General features: G+C 38.7%; 1 protein-coding gene across 4 annotated transcripts in view; it reads right to left on the reverse strand.

The window, feature by feature from the left end:
- Positions 1-3051: 3051 nt before the first annotated feature.
- The window catches only part of ca14 (carbonic anhydrase XIV), a 37989-nt gene continuing 20328 nt past the window's right edge, over positions 3052-20712 (reverse strand). Inside the window, exons 7-13 of one of the 4 annotated variants that reach the window (XM_057834533.1) lie at positions 17226-17383; positions 14579-14705; positions 11537-11560; positions 11386-11470; positions 11261-11302; positions 4105-4158; positions 3052-3757 (exon numbers count right to left, since the gene is read on the reverse strand). In XM_057834533.1, coding sequence (XP_057690516.1) covers positions 3649-3757; positions 4105-4158; positions 11261-11302; positions 11386-11470; positions 11537-11560; positions 14579-14705; positions 17226-17383 — 599 coding nt within the window. In that variant the 3' untranslated portion in view covers positions 3052-3648. The remainder of the gene's footprint in view (positions 3758-4104; positions 4159-11260; positions 11303-11385; positions 11471-11536; positions 11561-14578; positions 14706-17225; positions 17384-20712) is intronic. The other 3 variants (XM_057834536.1, XM_057834534.1, XM_057834535.1) reach the window with 3 other exon arrangements.

Consider the following 20712-nt stretch of genomic DNA (forward strand, 5'->3'; position numbering starts at 1 on the left):
AACAGGCCCCCTGCATGGTGTCAACCAGAAATACATCTAGCTGACGATAGCACCAACATATTAGTAGTTAGTGTAGACATTCAATGTATTTCTTGTTGTTGTCTGTTTGCCTTCTTTTCTTTTTTCTCTGTTTCTTTTCTTCTGTTCCCCCATAACCCCTTCCTGTTTGCTGCTTTGTCATAATAAATGAGGTATGTTGAATGATCACAATGGGAGTATGTCATACTCTCAATGTGAAACATTAAAACTGTTCAGACCAACCGAGCACTTAGACTTCCATTCTCAGTGTCAAACAGCTGAACAGGACAGGTTTAACAATAAATAAATAAATAAATGAATAATAATAATAATATAATAATAAAACCGAGGAACCTCAATAGGTTACCTAAAAAAACATTGTCACCTGCATGTCCATACTGTTCAGTTATGGATGTGTTCTAAGTCAAATAAAATCAAATAAACTTTTATTTGTTTAGACCAAATCACAACAACAGTTATCTCAAGGAGAAAACAAAACATGTTTTAAGACGCAGTAGCCCTACGTTGGATTTCGACCTACTTGAGCATTGCAGGTTGTTTTTTTTGCCCCCCAGGTAAGACTAATGCCCACCCACACCTGGTATCCTGGTAACACCACTGATTTCCATTAGGGGTGTGACAAAATACCAAAATGGTGATATATCGTGACACTTTGTATCCCAAAAGGTTATCGATATGCTCCTGTCAAGAATCGAGATATCATTTTAAAAAGGTGTCAATTTAAAAAAAAAAGGCTGCTATTGATGGTGCTCGACGCCCAATCTATTTAGACTGGGAACGTTCGTTCATTCAAAACCAGAGCATTCACAGTCATTCGGTCCGATTTTCGGGGCATTTACAGATCACTTGCTTTTCATTTTAGGGCATTTACATGTCATTTCCTGTTGAGTTTGAGTCACTGTCTCTTCATTTGGGTGATTCTCAGGTCACTTCCTGTTCTGTAACGCAAAATAAACAGCAAGTTACCCATAAAATACCCCAAAATCAGCAGGAAGTAACTGAAAATAAACAGGTAAATTCGCTGCTCAGCCTTCGCCGCGCACAGACGCACTCTGAAGCACTCTCTTATCTTAACCGATAAGCGCTCAGGGCCAGCAAGCTCGACTCCCAGTATAGCTCCAAAGAATTTGAAACCTGGAGACTTGGATGACATAAAATCCTCTATACAGAAGTTGGAGGTCTCCTTGACTGGCTTGATTCAAAACCAGAATCAAGAAATCGTCAGAGAGCTCCATTTAATTCGCGCTGAAAACAAGAAACTCAAGCAGGCGGTCGAGGAGAGAGATGTTCGCATCAAGAAGTTGGAAATTTTGGCTGACGATCTCGACCAGTGCCGACGCGCGAATGAGCTCATCATTTCTGGATTACAACTGACGCCTGGCCCAGGGGACACAGTGGCGCAACTGGCAATTGCTAAACTGAAAGAGTATGGAATAAACATGGAACCTCTGGACATCTGTCGCTGCCTTCTGCTCCCATCTGGGGGGAGAGGACCTGCGACGGTGCTCATGAAGTTGGCAGACCACAAGACCAAGACTGTCCTGCTTAACCAGCGCCGCCACCTGAAAGGGTCGAAGATTTTTTTGAATGACAACTTGACTCGCCGAAATTGCAAGAAAAGCACGTCAACTCAAGAAAGCTGGGAAAATAGCCACCACCTGGGTCTCGGATTGCAGGATCCTTGTCAAGACGCAAGATATGAAGATGAAAACTATTACGAGTCTTGACCAATTGACTACAATAGCTGGATAACTGTAAATACTACACAGCCGACCAGTATAACAACTCGTGGATGTGGACGGTAAGCTGAAACTTATCAACGGCAGGAGTTACAAGAATCTTGAACACATTAAGGATTATCTACTAAAGACAGCAAAGGCTCTGACTTTAATTTGCACGGATATAACATGACACAAAAGTATCGGGCATCTAAGGGGGGAGGGGGTGTTGCAATTATGATTGAAAATCTCCTGGAATGTATTACAATTGAACTCCTAATCCCCAATTGTAAAAACATAATTACCTGCTGTGTCTACCGAGCTCCCAATTCAAATGTCTAGTTTACTGAGTATATGGAAAAGATCATGTATAAAACGAATAATAAGCATGTTTTCGTTGTGGAGACATTAATCTTGGGATAAAATATGTACAGCATGTTGTTTGATTTTCTCATACATTCATGTCTGATGAAACTGTTACAGTGACCTTGTGTGCGCCAATTGCCACCATGTATACCTCAGCAATGTATCTTAAGAGACTTATAAGAAAAGCATTTTGAGTCGCTACTCACACCAGCTGTGATAACATGTCACACACATAGCCACAACAAAATGTTCCACAGCAAAAATGGCAGGGACGTGACAAAGTAATAACCTTGTACGCCCTAAAATTTATAGAGCAGCTTGACTGGACGCTTAGGTACTAAACCCAGATTGTTGACTGTGTTATTTTACAGTTTTGATGTATGTTCCATGCCTAAATGTGCGTCTTTAGTTGTATGGGGGACGGGAAACTGATAAGCATATGCTTCATCTCGTCCGCCTTTGTTGTCTTCTTCGGTTCCTTCGGGCAAATCATATCACATTTTGTAATTGTCAATGATTGTCAATGATACCGATGATGATGACAATAAAATTCCATAAATGACATTAAATGGCCCAAAACTACCACTGACGGTCATAGACGTTCAATCCGTTTGAAGTGGGAGGGTGGCAGCGAATGAACGAAAGTCTACTATTGATAAACTCATCCTAATTCACAGCAGAAGCTTGTTTTTCTGTTTATTAGTTTTTTGTAGAATATTCTAGAATGATTTCCTGACCAATGTATCGAAAATTGTTGTATCGCTATTTCGTCAAATCATCGTTATCGTCAGCTTTGTATCGCAAATCTTATCGCATCATGAGGTACCAAGAGGTTCCCACTCCTAATCTCATCCAGTAAACCCTGAACAAATGAAATCAAATGAGGAGGCATCAAAAGTCCTTTTTCAGTTTTATTGCATTGCCCTTATTGAAAATACATTAACATTCCAAGTGACGTTGACAATACCGAAGAGATACTTCAAAAGAAGTCATATTATGCTACAGGAACAGTAGACGGTAAAAACCTTATTTATATCTCAATGTGCCGATTGGACCGAGCCAGCAGTTCTGACCGTGCATCTCCGTGGATATTGCTCCATGAGCTTGAATTAACCTCGTTAGGCTTTGTCTGCGGTTAAAGGGAGACATTTTACTCCAATGCTCAAATCCCTGAGCAAAGTAACACAATAATAATCGGATATGAATGCATCACATTAACATTTCTTTCAGTGCAGTGTACTTGTGCTTAAAGGCAGGATGGATATGATGAAAATAGCTGAATCAGGAAAAAAACACTGTACAAATTATTTACACGAACAATTCAAATGTCAAGACATTGCAGTTGTACAACACATCAAACACAAGAGCCAGCAAAGTGACATATTTAAGTGCTTTCCGTCCAAACTCTATAGATGTCTGCCACCATCATTCAATGTAGGCCCACATTATTTCCTTCCTGCAGTTTCATAGAAAACTTGATTTTCCGCTAACGGATAAGTTCCAACATGTTTCAACTTGTGTCTGACTATGGCTCGGTTTGTGGAGACGATCTCTCTTCTTTCTTTTCTGCTTGAGAAGTGGAGTTAAGAACCATCTCTTGTTGTTTCTCTTTTGCTTTCTCGGGCTCTTTCATCCTGCAACAGCAAGAGGAAAAGTCATTCCTTGTGTCAATGTAGTTTGAAGGTTTGGCCAGCAGAGGTCCCTATTTAACAAAGAATGAAAGGAGAAGTTTGTGTGTTTATAACAACATTTAATGGAGAAGAAAAGCAGTAATTATTAGTGATTAGAGAACAAATGAGTCCAGAGAGTGAGGGATGCTATGAAAGAAGAAATGTTTCAATACTTGCACGTCAAGATATGATAGAGAACAAATGAGGCCAGTGAGAAATGCTATGTAGGGTTTGTGCGGGTCATTAGAGAGCGTTAAAAGTCATTAAATTGATTTAGTCAAAATCCAGGCCTTAGAAAGCCTTTGGTCAACCTTTGCATCGGAGCTGGCCGGTTATTGGTAAGGACGTCCCAGCTAGAGGTAGAGCTGTCATGACATCAGGAGACAATGAAAGGAAACAGTGAGAAATCATTCATTTGATCAAAGAACATTAGTCACGATTGATTGTATTAGATCGATTTAAAAGGGGGGAATTTTGTTATCTGGAGACAAGGGCTGTCAGTACAAACACCGATGAGAACAAAAGTAAGGTACAATTAGTTTACGAAGCAATTTTGATTAGCAGCGCCACAAGCACCAAAGGGCACATACAAAGGAATCACGCCACTTATTTTTATTCAAATCAGTAATTAGGAGAGCAAGTCCCAAGTATTGGGCAAGGGTAGTGTTATTGCAGCAGTGCAAAGAGGATCAGATTATCTCCAGCGCTAATCTCAGGCTCACTTTCTCTTGTTTTTCACTTTCATGGTTTTAAGACTACCAAGCGGATTACATATTGACTGAATTTATTTATTAGAGCCCAACCAACACAAGGAATTCCACCGTCAACCTTACCGGTTGACTGCTTGTGTAGCGTATTACACCGTTATTGCTTTTGGCCCAGGTGTCAATGACAACGCCGCCGGTGAAATGCATGCTACCAGAGTGCTGAAAGTAGCTTAGTTGAATGGAATGCAGCCATCATTAGTGTGAGAGATTCCTCGTGCTCCAGCTTTGACAGGTCAAACATTTGTTGTGGATAGCGCCCTTGTACAAATACTAAATAAATGGGATGAGTACATAACACTTGCATAAATAATCAGGTCAAAAAGTTACGCAGATGTTGTTGGCCACTAGGTTGTGAAATAGTCAGTCTTGTTCTCAATATTTAGACCGATGTTATCAAATATATTCTTGTGATTATTTTGTATTTACACCCTAAAACGTTTGTTCTGTTTGCGTGAAATTGTTATGAGTCCTATTTGGTTGTTTTTACACTGACATAAACTAGGATATATGTGTACGAGATCAGCTAGTGTTACCTCTACATACAAAGTTAATTGGGTCCAGGACCTTGTTTGTAAGTAGAAATGGTCGTATGTCGACCAGGATTTTCCCGTAAGAATAAATTACAATTTCATTAATTCATTCCACTGCACAAAAAGCTACACTAAATCCATAATAAATGCTGCTGGTACTATTGCAAATAGCAATTACACAGAGCAAAAACAAATTAATAAATAAAAATTGGAATATAATTAGGGCTGTCAAAATTATCGCGTTAACGCGCAGTAAATAATTTTTGAAATTAATCACGTTAAAATATTTGACGCAATTAACGCACATGTCCCGCTCAGACAGTATTCTGCCTTTTGGTACATTTTACGGCAAGGTTTTTTGTTCTGTCTAACAGCGAACTCTTGTGGTCGCTTTGCGACATGGTTTATTGCTTTGTTGCCAGTTCAATATGGCTGCACGACGTCTTGTAATGTTGTAACGTTGTAATGTTGTGCTTATATGATCCTTGGACAAGATTTGTCCGTAAGTATGGTTGTTGTAAAGAATGTACATATTATGTTAGTAAGCGAAATGTTATATTTTTTGTATGAGACACTTTTTGTTTATGTTTAGTGAACCTGTATAGCGTGCTAAGCTAACATTGTTGCTAATGCAATGCTTGTGTACTTTTTTTTGTAGTTTCACTACGGTCTTAAGAGGACAGTGGTTTGAGGCCATTTTATTAATAAATCAGATGAAAAAGGAAGAAGTCTGAATATTAAGGTGTCGTTCACTAGCTGTCTAGCTTTGGAAAAAGTAGACGCTTCGGAGTGAGGACAGCATAGACAGATTTAAATGACAGTAGAGTGAAATGCCCACCACAGTCCTTATGTACCGTATGTTGAATGTATATATCCATCTTGTGTCTTATCTTTCCATTCCAACAAATTATTTTACAGAATATATATATAATTTACAGAAAAATATGGCATATTTTATAGATGGTTTGAATTGCGATTAATTGCGATTAATTACGATTAATTAATTTTTAAGCTGTAATTAACTCGATTAAAAATTTTAATTGTTTGACAGCCCTAAATATAATATAAAGATGCGCAATAATATCGGTTACCGATAATTATCGGCCGATAATCGCAATTATGACGTCACACAGATAATCCAGATATTAAAAAAAAAAAAAAATTCAACCGATAATGCATCCGATAATTATATACTTGATTTAGCCTCCAAATGTGCTCGCACTGAAAACAAGGTAATTTAACTAGTTTTAAGGAGGTGTGCTTTTGCAATGTAATAATGTTATGCGTTAGGAATGGCTTACTTTTAAAGGCATTTTTGTGCAACTTAGGTATTTACTCTGTAAGTAACTGTTGCCAAAGGTTTACCATTATACAATGTCAGACAATCTGTCTTTATTTAGATGTTGGAATTTACTACTTGTTCACGTTTGATGTTGAAAAAAAGAGCAATAAATTATATTTTTGCACAGTAATATTTTCTCTTGTGTATACAGTGGGGAGAACAAGTGTTTGATACACTCACAATAGGAAAACCCATTGGCAGTGTGTCAAATACTTGTTCTCCCCACTGTACTTTAAAATTTTACATAAATCTTTTAATCGAATTATTGGCTTGACATTATCTGGTATCGGTTGGAAGATGGAGGAAATTATCCATTATTGGTATCGGTTGAAAAATGTATTATCGTGCATCACTGATATAATAATAATAATAATACCTGTAATAATGTCACGAATAGGGTTCTAATGTGGCGGCTAGGTTATGCGTGGTGTACCTGAACGCACCGCGTGGCTGACTTGACTGAGTGAGAGGGACTTTTTACTTTCACTTTGTTCAGCTGCAGCAGACAGTAGGCATGTTGTGTTGCACAAGTTCTGAAATAATGATTAAAAACCTGACGAAGCTGGTGATTTTTTGGCGATGTTACCACAATAATAATTGTCACCTTAACTCATACAGACTGCCGAAGGGAGGTCGGAGGAGGACTGTCGAGACATTCTACAGCCATATTGTCGAACCAGTTCACGGACGCGTGCACCACGCACATATTTTTCCATCAACTCCATCTTCATTTCAATGGCAAGTCTAACTTTTTTCCTTTTTCCCCACCTGAACTAACCTTGGAACCCGTGTTTTCTCTCACAAGAAAATCCGCCGTCCGTCCATCTTCCGGCAAAATAAAAAAACTGCAGCGCTGTCATAAATCATCGTATTTCGAGCATGTCGTCGGATTAGAAACAAATGGCGAATCAAATTTTATGTCGGATGTCAAAAAGATTGTGTGTCGAAGTGATCGTATGTCCAGTTACCACTGTATCATATTATTAAAGGAAGACAAGATTTGGAAAATGACGCCCAAAAAAACTGTACGACTGTGATCCCACGCTACTTCGCGCTTCAAATTTCGCGCCATCAGTCCATTCCGGATTTAAATTTTTTTTCAATTAGAAAAAAAAAAGAGATCAGCTGTCCCGAGCCGATCATGTAGTCTCACTGTCCCTCCTTCTGCTCTTTGTTGGTCAGGCAGTGCACTGTAGTTGCTTATTAAAGTTAACGATGATTGACAAACGTTAAGGTTTGATCTTTCCACGCACGCCTGGAAGCCGAAACTTCAAAGCGCTGCATGCGTCAATCATCGTTTAACTTGTTAAACAGTTGCTGTGGCAACTCTTTGTGTGTAAGTGAGCAGCTTGAGCGGATTTGAGTGGACTCACTCAATTAAGCATTTAATAAAGACAAGAATTTTTCTACTTTATTCTAGTTAGAAAATAATTCGCTGGGACAGTAACATGTTTAAAACCTATCATGATTACTACATTTGAAGTGATGAAAAACCATTTAAAGTGATCCCTCACTACTTCGCGCTTCAAACTTCGCGCCCTCTGTCCATCACAGAAAAATACAGATGAGCTGTCCCGAGCCGATCGCGTAGGGGCCGTTTACATGGTGACTCTCCGAGAAGACGAAAAATTTCATGTTTGCATCTATATGGGTCCGTCTCCATTCTACCAATGTCGCAATTCCGCATCAAAATCGATTTAGTAATCATGCCAGGCCCTAGGGGGCAGTGCAGATTTACAAGGTGACAGCGAATGATGCACTTTGACCCCAACAACCTCCTCAGCCCGGAAGACAACATGCCCGCCCACTCCAAGCAATGGCCTTTTTCATTTGCTCCAAAAGGCACAAAAATGGAAACATTCAACATATTTAAATTAAAAATATTATTAAAACAGTAGATTAAAGCTGACGTTCCGCCATTTGCTGTTTTAATGTTTAGAAGCACCGCTGCGCACATCTAATGTGACGTGTGCGAGTGCTGATGTTATCGGCACGGGAGCGTTCCTTTCATATGGATGCAGAGCAAGCCCCGCCAAGCCCACACAATCGAATTCTTCCACTTTGGAGGCAGGATTCCAAGTTCTGCGTCTTTGCCTCCCGTCTTCACCGACACCGTATGAACGTGAGGCCACTTCGCAAAACAGTCATTGCGTCTTGGTGTCGCAGAGTCGCCATGTAAACTGCCCAACTGTGGCACTCTCGCAACCCCTCCCTCCCTCTCCTTGCTCTTTGTTCATCAGGCAGTGCACCTGCACTGGAGTTGCTTATTAAGGTTAATGATTGACAGATGCTTGTGTTTCATCTTGCTTTCTTCAAAGCACAGTTGCTGTGGCAACTTATTGTGTTTAAGTGAGCAGCTTGAGCGGATTTGAGTAGACTCACTCACTCAATTTAATAAAGCCAAGCATTTTTCTACTACTTTATTCTTGTTTAAATAATTCTGTGGGACAGTAACATGTTTTAAACTGATCATAATTATTACATTTGAAGTGCTTAAAAACATTAAAATATATCAATTTTCTTTTTAAATTACACTTTGGGGAAAAAAGTAAAAAAACAAATGTTTTAAATGTTTCTCTTTCCAATGTTAATCTGAATAAAAAGAATAAAAAAATTTTTTTGTGTGTGTGTGTGGGGGGGGGGGGGGGGTGCGCTACTTGGCGGTTTTTCTCTTATTGCGGCGGGTTCTCGTCCCCATTAACCGCGAAAAATGAGGGATCATTTTATATGTGTATATATATATACATATATATTTATATATATACAGTGGGGCAAATAAGTATTTAGTCAGCCACTAATTGTGCAAGTTCTCCCATTTCAAAATATTAGAGAGGCCTGTAATTGTTAACATGGTTAAACCTCAACCATGAGAGACAGAATGTGGAAAAAACCCCAGAAAAATCACGTTGTTTGATATTTAAATAATTTATTTGCAAATCATGGTGGAAAATAAGTATTTGGTCAATACCAAAAGTTCATCTCAATACTTTGTTATGTACCCTTTGCTGGCAATAACGGAGGCCAAACGTTTTCTGTAACTCTTCACAAGCTTTTCACACACTGTTGCTGGTGTTTTGGCCCATTCCTCCATGCAGATCTCCTCTAGAGCAGTGATGTTTTGGGGCTGTCGTTGGGCAACACGGACTTTCAACTCCCTCCGCAGATTTTCTATGGGGTTGAGACCTGGAGACTGGCTAGGCCACTCCAGGACCTTGAAATGCTTCTTACGAAGCCACTCCTTGTTTGCCCTGGCTGTGTGTTTGGGATCATTGTCATGCTGAAGACCCAGCCACGTCTCATCTTCAATGCCCTTGCTGATGGAAGGAGATTTTCACTCAAAATCTTTCGATACATTGCCCCATTCATTCTTTCCTTTACACAGATCAGTCGTCCTGGTCCCTTTGCAGAAAAACAGCCCCAAAGCATGATGTTTCCACCCCCATGCTTCACAGTGGGTATGGTGCAATTCAGTATTCTTTTTCCTCCAAAGAACAGAACCTGTGTTTCTCCCAAAAAGTTCTATTTTGTTTTCATCTTACCATAACACATTCTCCCAGTCCTCTTCTGGATCATCCAAATGCTCTCTAGCGAACCGCAGACGGGCCTGGACGTGTACTTTCTTCAGCAGGGCGACACATCTGGCAGTGCAGGATTTGAGTCCCTGGCGGCGCATTGTGTTACTGATAGTAGCCTTTGTTACTGTGGTCCCAGCTCTCTGTAGGTCATTCACTAGGTCCCCCCGTGTGGTTCTGGGATTTTTGCTCGCTGTTCTTGTTATCATTTTGACGCCACGGGGTGAGGAGGGAGTTGAAAGTCAGTGTTGCCCAACGACAGCCCCAAAACATCACTGCTCTAGAGGAGATCTGCATGGAGGAATGGGCCAAAATACCAGCAACAGTGTGTGAAAAGCTTGTGAAGAGTTACAGAAAACGTTTGGCCTCCGTTATTGCCAACAAAGGGTACATAACAAAGTATTGAGATGAACTTTTGGTATTGACCAAATACTTATTTTCCACCATGATTTGTAAATAAATTCTTTAAAAATCAAACAATGTGATTTTATGGGTTTTTATCCACATTCTGTCTCTCATGTTTGAGCTTTACCCATGTTGACAATTACAGGCCTCTCTAATATTTTCAAGTGGGAGAACTTGCACAATTAGTGGTTGACTAAATACTTATTTGCCCAACTGAATATATGTGTGTGTATACATATATATATATATATATATTTTTTTTTTAAAGTATACTTTGGGGAAAAAAGTGAAAACACATGTCTCATATGTATCTCTTTCAGATGCTAAATCTGAATACCGGTAAATACATTGAACAAACACGACATAAAACAAAAACTTTTTTTTTCCCGCTGCTCTGTGGTTTTTCATTTATCGCGGTGGGTTGTGGTCCCCATTAACCATGAAAAACGAAGGATCACTGTATTTTTGGCAACTAAATTATTTTGTAAAAGCCAAAGGTACAGCTTTGTTTCAGTGTTCCTGTTTAAGAGAATCATTGGGAAATTGAACCAACCAGTAGAGGTGAAACCGTCCCTCACTGCGAATATCAATGCAAATTTGCTGGCACTTTTCCCAAAACTTGGATAGAGCTCTTGAATTGGTAGTAGCTAGAATTGACAACAATTCCATTCATGTCATTTTTTTGGTTGGAATGTAATTGTCACATTTGCAGCATATAATATTTCCTCAGCACATTGTTTACACCACTCATTCTGGAACAGCGCTGAAAGACGTATCTAAATCCAATGGGGATGTTACAAACAACACAATAAATCAGCGCTAGCAGTCTCCTTGTCAGGGATGAGCGCCACCTGTTTACCGCGACTGTTTCATGGTGGAGTAGAGTGAAAAATCTGCCGAGAGACAGTACAGTTAAAGCAACGGAAAGGTATTTTAAGGTCCGATCCAGGGTATTGACTCAGCAACAGCGTCTTACCGGATGGTCTTGATGATGAAGCGGACGATGACGGCCAGGCCTACGCAGCCGCACATTACGCCAATCACGATGGCGGTGACCTCACCTACTCAGAAACAGTCATCAAAACCTCAAGCGGGGAAACGAGCAAGCACAATGAGGTGGCACTTACCTGAAGAGAGCTCTTTGCCGGACTCTAAGACAGACAAAGAATAAGAATGAGTCATTAATGTCACATAAGACGGTATCATGATAGGAGGCTTTATGTGCTCAGAGTTCTCGCGCGTCAACATTGCTGATGAATCGGGCCTTCCAGTTCAATCACTCTCTACAATGAGCACTTTACACAAATTCTGTTTCCTTTTGTCTACACAATTCTGCCTCCCAGTTTCACGTCTCCCTTTGCCCCTTTTTCCTCTCCCGTTTTCTCAGTTGTGAAAACAATGAAGTCAGTGTTTCACTTTCACAAAATCCCCTCTTTTTCTAATCGGCTAGCAAACAAACACCGCTCTTCTTGCCGGCTTTTACAACCCCTCCTCTAGTTCTGTTACCCTTCACTCAGAAATCTTTCATATTTACATACAGTATATCTCCCCAAATTGCCTTTCCTTAAATATAGCACTAATTGTGAGCTTTGGTTAAAATGGTGCCAGACTGTGACTTCTTAATGATTAACAGGAGCTATAACAGGAAAGCAGTACTACGTACAGTAGGTGCCAAGTAACAATAGCCCCTTTTACCCAGACATCCTGCAAAATTAGAGCATCATCTTCATAACAGAAGATGCAGAATTTGACCTATTCAGTGCCAAATCATTTGTTTACATCTTTTACATTTTCTGTAGGGGTTTTTAATTCCTCAATTTAATGATGACGCGGTATTGATTCTTTGGACAATGATACAATATTTACTGATATTACAAAGTCTGCCACGATTTGATTTAAGGACTTTCAAGCAATTTAATTTTAGAGTTGAGTTTTATTCGCTTTATAATTAAATGTATAAATTGATGTCATGTAAATGAAAATCTCATTTTTTTTCTTTAGTTTTATAGTCTGCAAATTATTCAAATTAGATTACCGTAATTTTCACACTATAAGGCGCACCTGACTAAAACGCGCCACCCACCAAGTCTGACACAAAAATGGCATTTGTTCATAGATTAGCCGCATTGGACTATACGCCACAGCTGTCTTCACTGTAATATGCAGTGTTGATAATCTTACTTTAAAAAGTAATTAATCACAGTTACAAATTTCTTCTCCCAAAAAGTAATTGCGTTAGTAACTCAGTTACCTGAAAGTAAGAGTAATTAGTTACTTGGCAAAGTAACTGATGGTTTTTTTTTGTCTCCCAAAAAAAAAAAAAAAAACAGGTCACACAAAGTGAAGTTTAAAGGCTTTTGGGGACAATTCGCCCGAGCCCATTTCTTTACCCAAAACTTAACTTCACACAGGGGTATTGTGGATATTGCGATAACTCGATAGTAACCTTTGCTATGTGTGGAAGTCATTTAATGTTGTGAATCAACCGTTAAATTTGTTAAAATTGCTCCCGTTATTGCATTAGTTCCCTTCTGTCTCCTTTCGACATGTGTAAGTTTTAAAACTGTTTCATCATTTAAAGATAGACCCAAGTCAAGATTTTGCCGATTTAGGAGCATTTTAGATAAAAAAGTTACTTAGGTTCGCTCGGAAGGTTCGCTACAACAAAGCCTTCCTGAGAAGTCTACTGCTTTAACATGGCGGCTGTTTACTAACACATCTAGTTCTTTATACTTGTTGCTAATGCCGCCGTGTCTGTCATTTGCATCTAGTTCCAGTTATATGTGATATCTACCGTGGCATCATGTGGGCGTAGTTTGTAGGCTATCGGCTACAGTCAGGTATTATTGGAGCTACCTAGCATCGTGTTTGAAACGGCGTCACAACTCCCTTGCCTCCTCCCCACTCCTGCTCTGCTCTCTCTTCTCCGTGAGTCCGTCTCTCTCAGACTTTTCTCGCGCCATTCACCAACATAGTAACGCACGCCTTTCCCGCCTCAGTAACAGTAACGGCGTTGCGAAGATGAGAAAAGTAATTAAATATATTACTCACTACTGAAAAAAATAACGCCGTTAGTAACGCCGTTATATTCTAACGCCGTTATTAACAACACTGGTAATATGGGATATTTACACCAAAAGATATCAACCGGTAACACTTTATTTGACAGCTGCATCATCGGACTGTCATAAGACCAAATGAACCACCATGAAGCTTTGAATCAATTGGCTGCAAAGCTTCATTTTTTTCAAGAAGCTTCCATTTGGCCATCACTGTTCTCTTGGGGGAGACAGTCAATCTTTACTGCCACCTGCTATTAACACTGTTGTCGTCCAACATGCCTCCTAGAATGCATTGCAGCGCTACAGATGTAAATAACAAATTAAAATGAATGTTCTGTGCTAATTATTTCTTCAATTACTGTTCTATTTGTTTAATTAATTGCTAGTTATGGAATTTTTTAACACTTTATTTGACAGTGTTGCTATAAGACTGTCATAAGACCATCATATTTATGACATGACACTGCCATGAGCATGAATGAATGCTGATGACAGATGTCATTTTGTGTCATCTGGCAAATTATCTCCCTTTTGAATGGATTTAAAAGATCCGAGGTGCACATAAATGGAGTTATTGACATAATTTGCCCGGTGACACTTAATGACATCTGTCATAAGCATTCATTAATGCCCATGATAATGTCTTATGGCAGTCTTATGACGCCGCTGTCAAATAAAGTGTTACTTATTAGCCCAAATAAATCAACAAATAAACAGCACTGGATTATAAAACACAGGATTCAAAATTAGTGAAAAAAGTAGCGGCTTATAGTCCGAAAATTGCGGTACACCTTAATTTTATACACAGGTTTGTAAAAGGTTTTTGGTGACTTTTTGTTCACCCTGTATTAGTAGATCAACATCAATGCTTGTTTTTAGGAACTGATTTCTGTTCCAACATTTATAGTTCTGTCTTGGTACCATTTCTTTAAAAAATATATATTAGATTGTGCAGGAAAATCTCATGTTGTGTCCAGAAAGTGTCAATTAAACCCAAAAATTTTTTTTGCATCACACTAATTCAGGGTTAACTATAACTCATGTCACCAAAAAGGGATGTTAAACACATACGTGTTACACTTATTCACATGAGCAGCCAGTTTTCACCTGCCGTGAAGGAGGCGAAGACCATCCTGTGGTTGAGCGGCTGCGTGGAGCGGTAGTTATCTTGCAGCAGCATCCGATCTGGATCTCCAGCCTTGCTGGAATACAGTAAGGTCTCCATCCTCAGTAGCTGCAGAGGACAGACGGTTGAATGAATGGAACCTATTGCTACACTACAACAATAAAGCGTGTGTGTGTTTTGGTTTTACAAGAGAAAATTCACCAATAATCAGAGGGACACTTTCAAGGACCTTTAGACCTTCGGAGAAAAACTAAAGGAAATGATGGACCATTAAAAAAAAACATTTCAAAATTTTGATGAGGTTATATTAAGTACATCAAGACATTTCCTTTTATCTGTGATCAAGTCATGTCTATTCACATCAGCAACTAAAGGGTTACTATTCTGAAAGCATATTGTCCAATCAGAATCGTCAGCATCAAACAAGACCTGATGAGCTGGCTCATCTATTGGTTAGGACTAAAGATGTCCCGATCGATCGGCATCCCAATCGATCGGGTCCGATCACGTCATTTACAAAGTATCGGAATCGGCAAAAAAATATCGGACATGCCTTTTTTAAATTTATTTATTTATTTTTTAAAAAATCGTTTTCTAATTGTATTTAACGTTACAGACAAAATGTCTTGCACTCATCCAGAGTAATTTTGGCTTAAAGTAGGGCTATCAAATTTATTGCGTTAACGGCAGCAATTAATTTATTTTAATTTATCACGTTCAGTAGTTAACGCATGCGCTGCATGACCCACTCACACATTGTCGCGTTCAATCTATAAAGATAACGTTTTACCTATCGTAAGCGTTAAAAGCGTATAATGAGTAGAGAGAATTTTGACAGCCTTTGGAGGCATTTTTTATGTGGCTAAAGCCTTACAATACCTCTCTCAGCAGTTAAAAATAAAGTGGGAGGCAATGTGGGAAAGAAAGGTAATAATTGATCATTTTCTTAACACCCTATGTTCTTTCCGAACGCAGAGAAGATATATCAATTGGTGCCCCTACGCACAGTCATGGTTGCACTTCCCATCATGCATATGGGCAGAAGTTAAATGTCTGCAGTATCATTTACTGAAAGCTCAACAAATACACTAGATGGCAATATTTAGTCACAATTTACAAAGTCACATTTATCCTTTAAGAATTACAAGTGTTTGTATCGGTGGATCCCTCTCACAGAAATAATGTTAATAATGTAAATGTCATCTTGAGGATTTATTGTCATAATAAACAAATACAGTACTTATGTACTGTATGTTGAATGTATATATTCGTCCGAGTTTTATTCATTTTTTTCTTAATGCATTGCCAAAATGTATATGATCGGGAAAAATTATCAGAAATGATTGGAATTGAATCGGGAGCAAAAAAAAAAAAAAAGCAATCGGATCGGGAAATATCGGGATTAGCAGATACTCAAACTAAAACGATCGGGAGCAAAAAAACATGATCGGAACAAACCTAGTTAGGACTTCACGAATCTGAGGGAAGGCCAAGCTATGTATGCTGGTTTGGAGAGGGACTACGCAATCGAATCAACCAATCAGGTTTAATTTTAAATGGTAAATTGATTTATACTTGTATTGCGCCTTTCCACTTTTAAGGCCTTCAAAGCGCTTCACACTACATCCCCATCGACCTACTGGCGGTGCAGCATTAGGAGCAACGTGGGGTTCAGTATCTTGCTCAAGGATACTTAGACGAGTTCATCAGGGCGGAGAATTGAACGCACAACATCGGAGTTGGGGAAACAACTGCTCTACCACGGAGCCACGCCACGACCCTCCAAAAAATCTTTTAGGCCTTTCCAAAGTCCCAGACGGTGATGTTAAATAGTGAGAGTGGTAAGTTAGAGTTAGTGTTTAATCCTGGTTGTTGGGCAAAACTTTGTATTTGGACTCTGATCAATACAGTTTCTATGATGATGTACCGTATTGGCCTGAATATAAGACGGCCCTGATTATAAGACGACGGCCTCTTTTTCAACACTCAAGTTTGAAAAAAGACTTTTTGAACACCAAATTAATTTTTATTCAGAAAATTATTACAATACATCCGAAACAAATGATTATAACAATATATTTGAGAGAAAAGGCATGTTATTTTGCCTCATTCAAATCTTAATATCTGAACATTTAAATATGTAAACTAAAGTGCAATCACATTCATAAATGAATGGATTCTGGTTTTTGAAATGTAAATAAACCAATCTATTGTGATAAAACAACAAAATTGCAATAATTGAATTAACCATCAAAGTAAAGTCTAACTGTAACTAGTCTTGAAACATATCTGAATAAGGAAAAACATTGCAATAAAATAATCCAAACTGGTTAAACTTGAGAATAGCTGAGATCTGTCATGACAGAACATCGATTCAATGGTATTTGGCGCCATGAATGGGTATAATGTCTAGACCGCAAATATAAGACACCCCCCTCTTTTTCAGTCTTATTTCAATGCAAAAAACACAGTCTGATATTCGGATCAATGCGGTATATTTTGACGGTGAAGTTCAGTTGTAGTGCTTATGATTCGCTACTTCCATTATATTTTTTTCCTCCCGTCCAGTGAAATTCAGTTAAAATGTCTAATGCATGTTGGTATGTTTTCCATATTAAAATGCCTCACCTGAGCCTTGGAGATTTGGACCCTCTCGTGGAAAAGCGTCCAGATAACGCTCTGGTAGCAAGGCGGCGTCGTTAGGGAGCCATTGTAACGGTAGTAGCGTTCCAGATCATTGGGGAGCAGTGACTGCACGTCAAAGGCTGGTATGTACACTTTTTGGTCTGTCATTGGAAAGCAAAACCATTCTATTTTTATTTTATAATATGCAATTGACAAGGGTTCCCGCGGGTCCTTAAAGAGTCTTAAAATGTCTTCAATTTAAAATCCGGATAATCAAGATCTTAAATTGTCTTAAATTTAATAGAAAATTGCAGTAGGTATTACATTTCCAGATGATGTGCTGAATGCCACAGAAATTACTGTAGTCTGCTGTAAAACTTCTAATGGTGCATATTTGTTTTATTATTGACAATGCACGAAATACGACGGTTTCCGATTATTATATGTTATACGATACACTGTCCGCAACCTCAGTTTACGTCAGCAACATTCTTGAGTCACTTCCTTTTCAATAAAGCAAAATCAACAGGAAGTGACCCAGAAATGCCTCAACAGCAAGGTTTGCATAGGGACGGTAGGGACATAACATTAGCAACTTTTCAGGATGCTCAAATTGTCCCCACCAGCTTTTAAGCAACCTTATTTGCATTATGTAACTTTAGTGATATAGGTAATTTAGATTTTCTTCTCATATGTTGTAAGGATGCAATTGGCCCTACCGTTATTAAGTGATTGTTTTTATAATGCTCACACTTTCATTTACACCTTTTCATTTGCTGAATGTGCCAGTCCATTTTTTCCCCTCACGACCACCAAAAACAAAATGTTGACTTCGAAGAGGAGGGATATAAAGTTTTTTTTCGGCCAGCAGCAGCCACTGTACGTAAAGTAAAAAGACGTCAATATTGTGGAGGTGGGGAACACACCACTAATTTTGTTACTGAAGGTCTGACCTGCATCAGAGTTAGAATAACATCACACTTTGTGAATTTGCTAACCTGCAAAACTCAAATAGGAAGCTGCTTAGAGATATGTGTTCTCCCGTATGTTTTCAACTGTTAACGTTAATTAAACTGTGAGAAATGTAGTGAACCGAGGTTTACCCCTTCTCCCCAATTTTCATTTTTTATTTTATTTATGTGGTTTGAAGCTTTGAGCTTTAATTTTTTTGTTCAGTTTGGCTGTGCTTGTGGACAAGAGCTGTCGTGTTTTACCTGAAGGAAGGCTCCATTTTAATTTATTTTGTTATTCCCTGACGTTGAGTTTTTTCAGTTCTATTTAATTGCTTTATTTAGACAATGTTGGGTGGTCTTCAGGCAAATGTTTATTTTTTGCATTCCTGGATAGAGATTTTTAAAAAGTTTGTATTTCTTGTGTATGTTAATATAATTTAAATTATGTTCAAATATTGCAATTTAAAATCCAGGCATTTATTCTGGAAGTTTCAAAATGTTTCTTTAGTAGTTTTTGAATATACATACTGTACATATGAAATTTGTATAAGTCAATACAGATTTTTTTTACTTTGATCCATAGACTTCATAATGATAGATGGGTCAGATTCATCCTTCAGTGCGCCACGCCTTCAAGTAGGGGGCCATCCCACAATCCGCTTCAGTTATTCGCAGTCGGTCGCAGCGACACATGCAGCGATCCAAGGCCGGATTTATGTTGAAAAAGTACGAAAGCTGTACCGCATACAAACAGGAAGAATTGTCCCATGAGTGATTTGTTCGAGGATTCAAGGTAATTATTATGTATTTCGTTCTGTGCATGCATTTTGAAACGTTGAGAAAAAAATCAATGGGTCAAATTAGCCGCTACAGCATTGCCATTATACTTTGCAATATTTACGTGAAATAAATGCTACCTGCACGGTTTTTTCTTGCTTTTAACCAAGAATCGAGACTCTTTTACGTCCATATCTATAAAGAATTTAGGGATTTAAGAATTTATTCACAAGAATTTTCAACGGAAAAAGCTCTTTGCCTGTGTTTCCATTCGGTCAGCTTTGACGGGGATAAGCCCCCTAATTATCGGCCCCGCGCCCCGTGTCCATACCTGACAACCTGAGGCCATTGGCAATCTTACAAATAGTGACGTATGCCCTTACAAATTGGTGACTAATCTTACAGCGTTGTATATAGCGTGCAATATGAAGCACAAAACTCAATTTTCAAAATAATATGAATTTATTGGTATTATTGTAGGATATTACCTGGTGCAATCAAAGAACAATATCTTCAGCTACATCATGATTACTAAAATTTAACAGTGACTTTTTTTATAATTGTATGTAGCACTTTTGGCAATTTCTATCATGTCTTGATGGCTGCACTTCATGACACTTCAGCTCGCAATTCAGTTTGACTTGAAAGTAGTTCGTTAGTGTGTCCAATTATAAATTAAAAAGGTCAATTGATGAAATGAACTTACCGATGCAATCTTTGAGTCAGCGAACATTTCTTTTGCTAATTCTGAGAAGTGATCAGCAATAGTTGCAGGCAAATTGTGTTTGGCAACAAATTAGCAGAATAAAATCTCTGCTTTCGTCACTTTTCATTCTACAGACTTCATCTTTATGACCAGTGTTTTTAATCTTACTTTTAAAAAGTAATTAATTACAGTTACAAATGACTTCTCCCAAAATGTAATTGAGTTAGTAACTCAGTTACCTGAATGTAAGAGTAATTAGTTACTTGGCAAAGTAACTGGTGTTACCTTTCATGTTTTTTCCCCCCATTTTTACAAAAAAAAAAACCAAAACAAAAAAAACATAGCAACCTTTGCTATGTTTGGAAGTCATTTCATGTTGTGAATCAACTGTTAAAGTTGTTAAAACTGCTCCGGTTTTTGCAGTAGTTCCCTTCTGTCTACTTTCGACATGTGAAAGTTTTAAAACTGTTTCATCATTTAAAGATAGATTCAAGTCAATATTTTGCCGATTTAGGAGTATTTTAGATAAAAAGTTACTTAGGTTTGCTCGGAAGGTTCACGACAACAGAGCCTTTCTTAAAAGTCTACTGCTTTAAGATGGCGGCTGTTTACTAACGCCGCCGAGTCTGTCATTTCGCCTGTAGTTCTATATGGATGTAATATCTAGTCGTAGATTGTAGGCTGTCGGCTACAGTTAGGAAATATTGGAGCCATCTAGACTAGCAACAGCGTCACAACAAACACTCTTCTCTCTCCGTGTCTCTGACTTTTCTCACGTCATTCAACCAACATAGTAACGAATAGTAACGCACATTGTCTCGTTGCCGTAACGGTGACAAAATCCGAACAGAGAAAAAGGGTTAGTACTAGCGGTGCAACGGTTTGCGGTTCAAAGCCGAACCGTTCGGTTCGCCCTGCACGGTTCAATACGCCTTTATGAACCGCGCCTTTTCGGTTTTCCAATTAATGTATTCCGAACGCTTATGGAATAAATTGATCGAGCTGTGTGTGACGTGAAGCACCGCTGTGGAGAAATCCCCACCCCGCAAGTAAA

The sequence above is a fragment of the Corythoichthys intestinalis genome, chromosome 4 (genome assembly GCF_030265065.1).
Source record: "Corythoichthys intestinalis isolate RoL2023-P3 chromosome 4, ASM3026506v1, whole genome shotgun sequence".
In the NCBI taxonomy this organism is placed as follows: Eukaryota; Metazoa; Chordata; class Actinopteri; order Syngnathiformes; family Syngnathidae; genus Corythoichthys; species Corythoichthys intestinalis.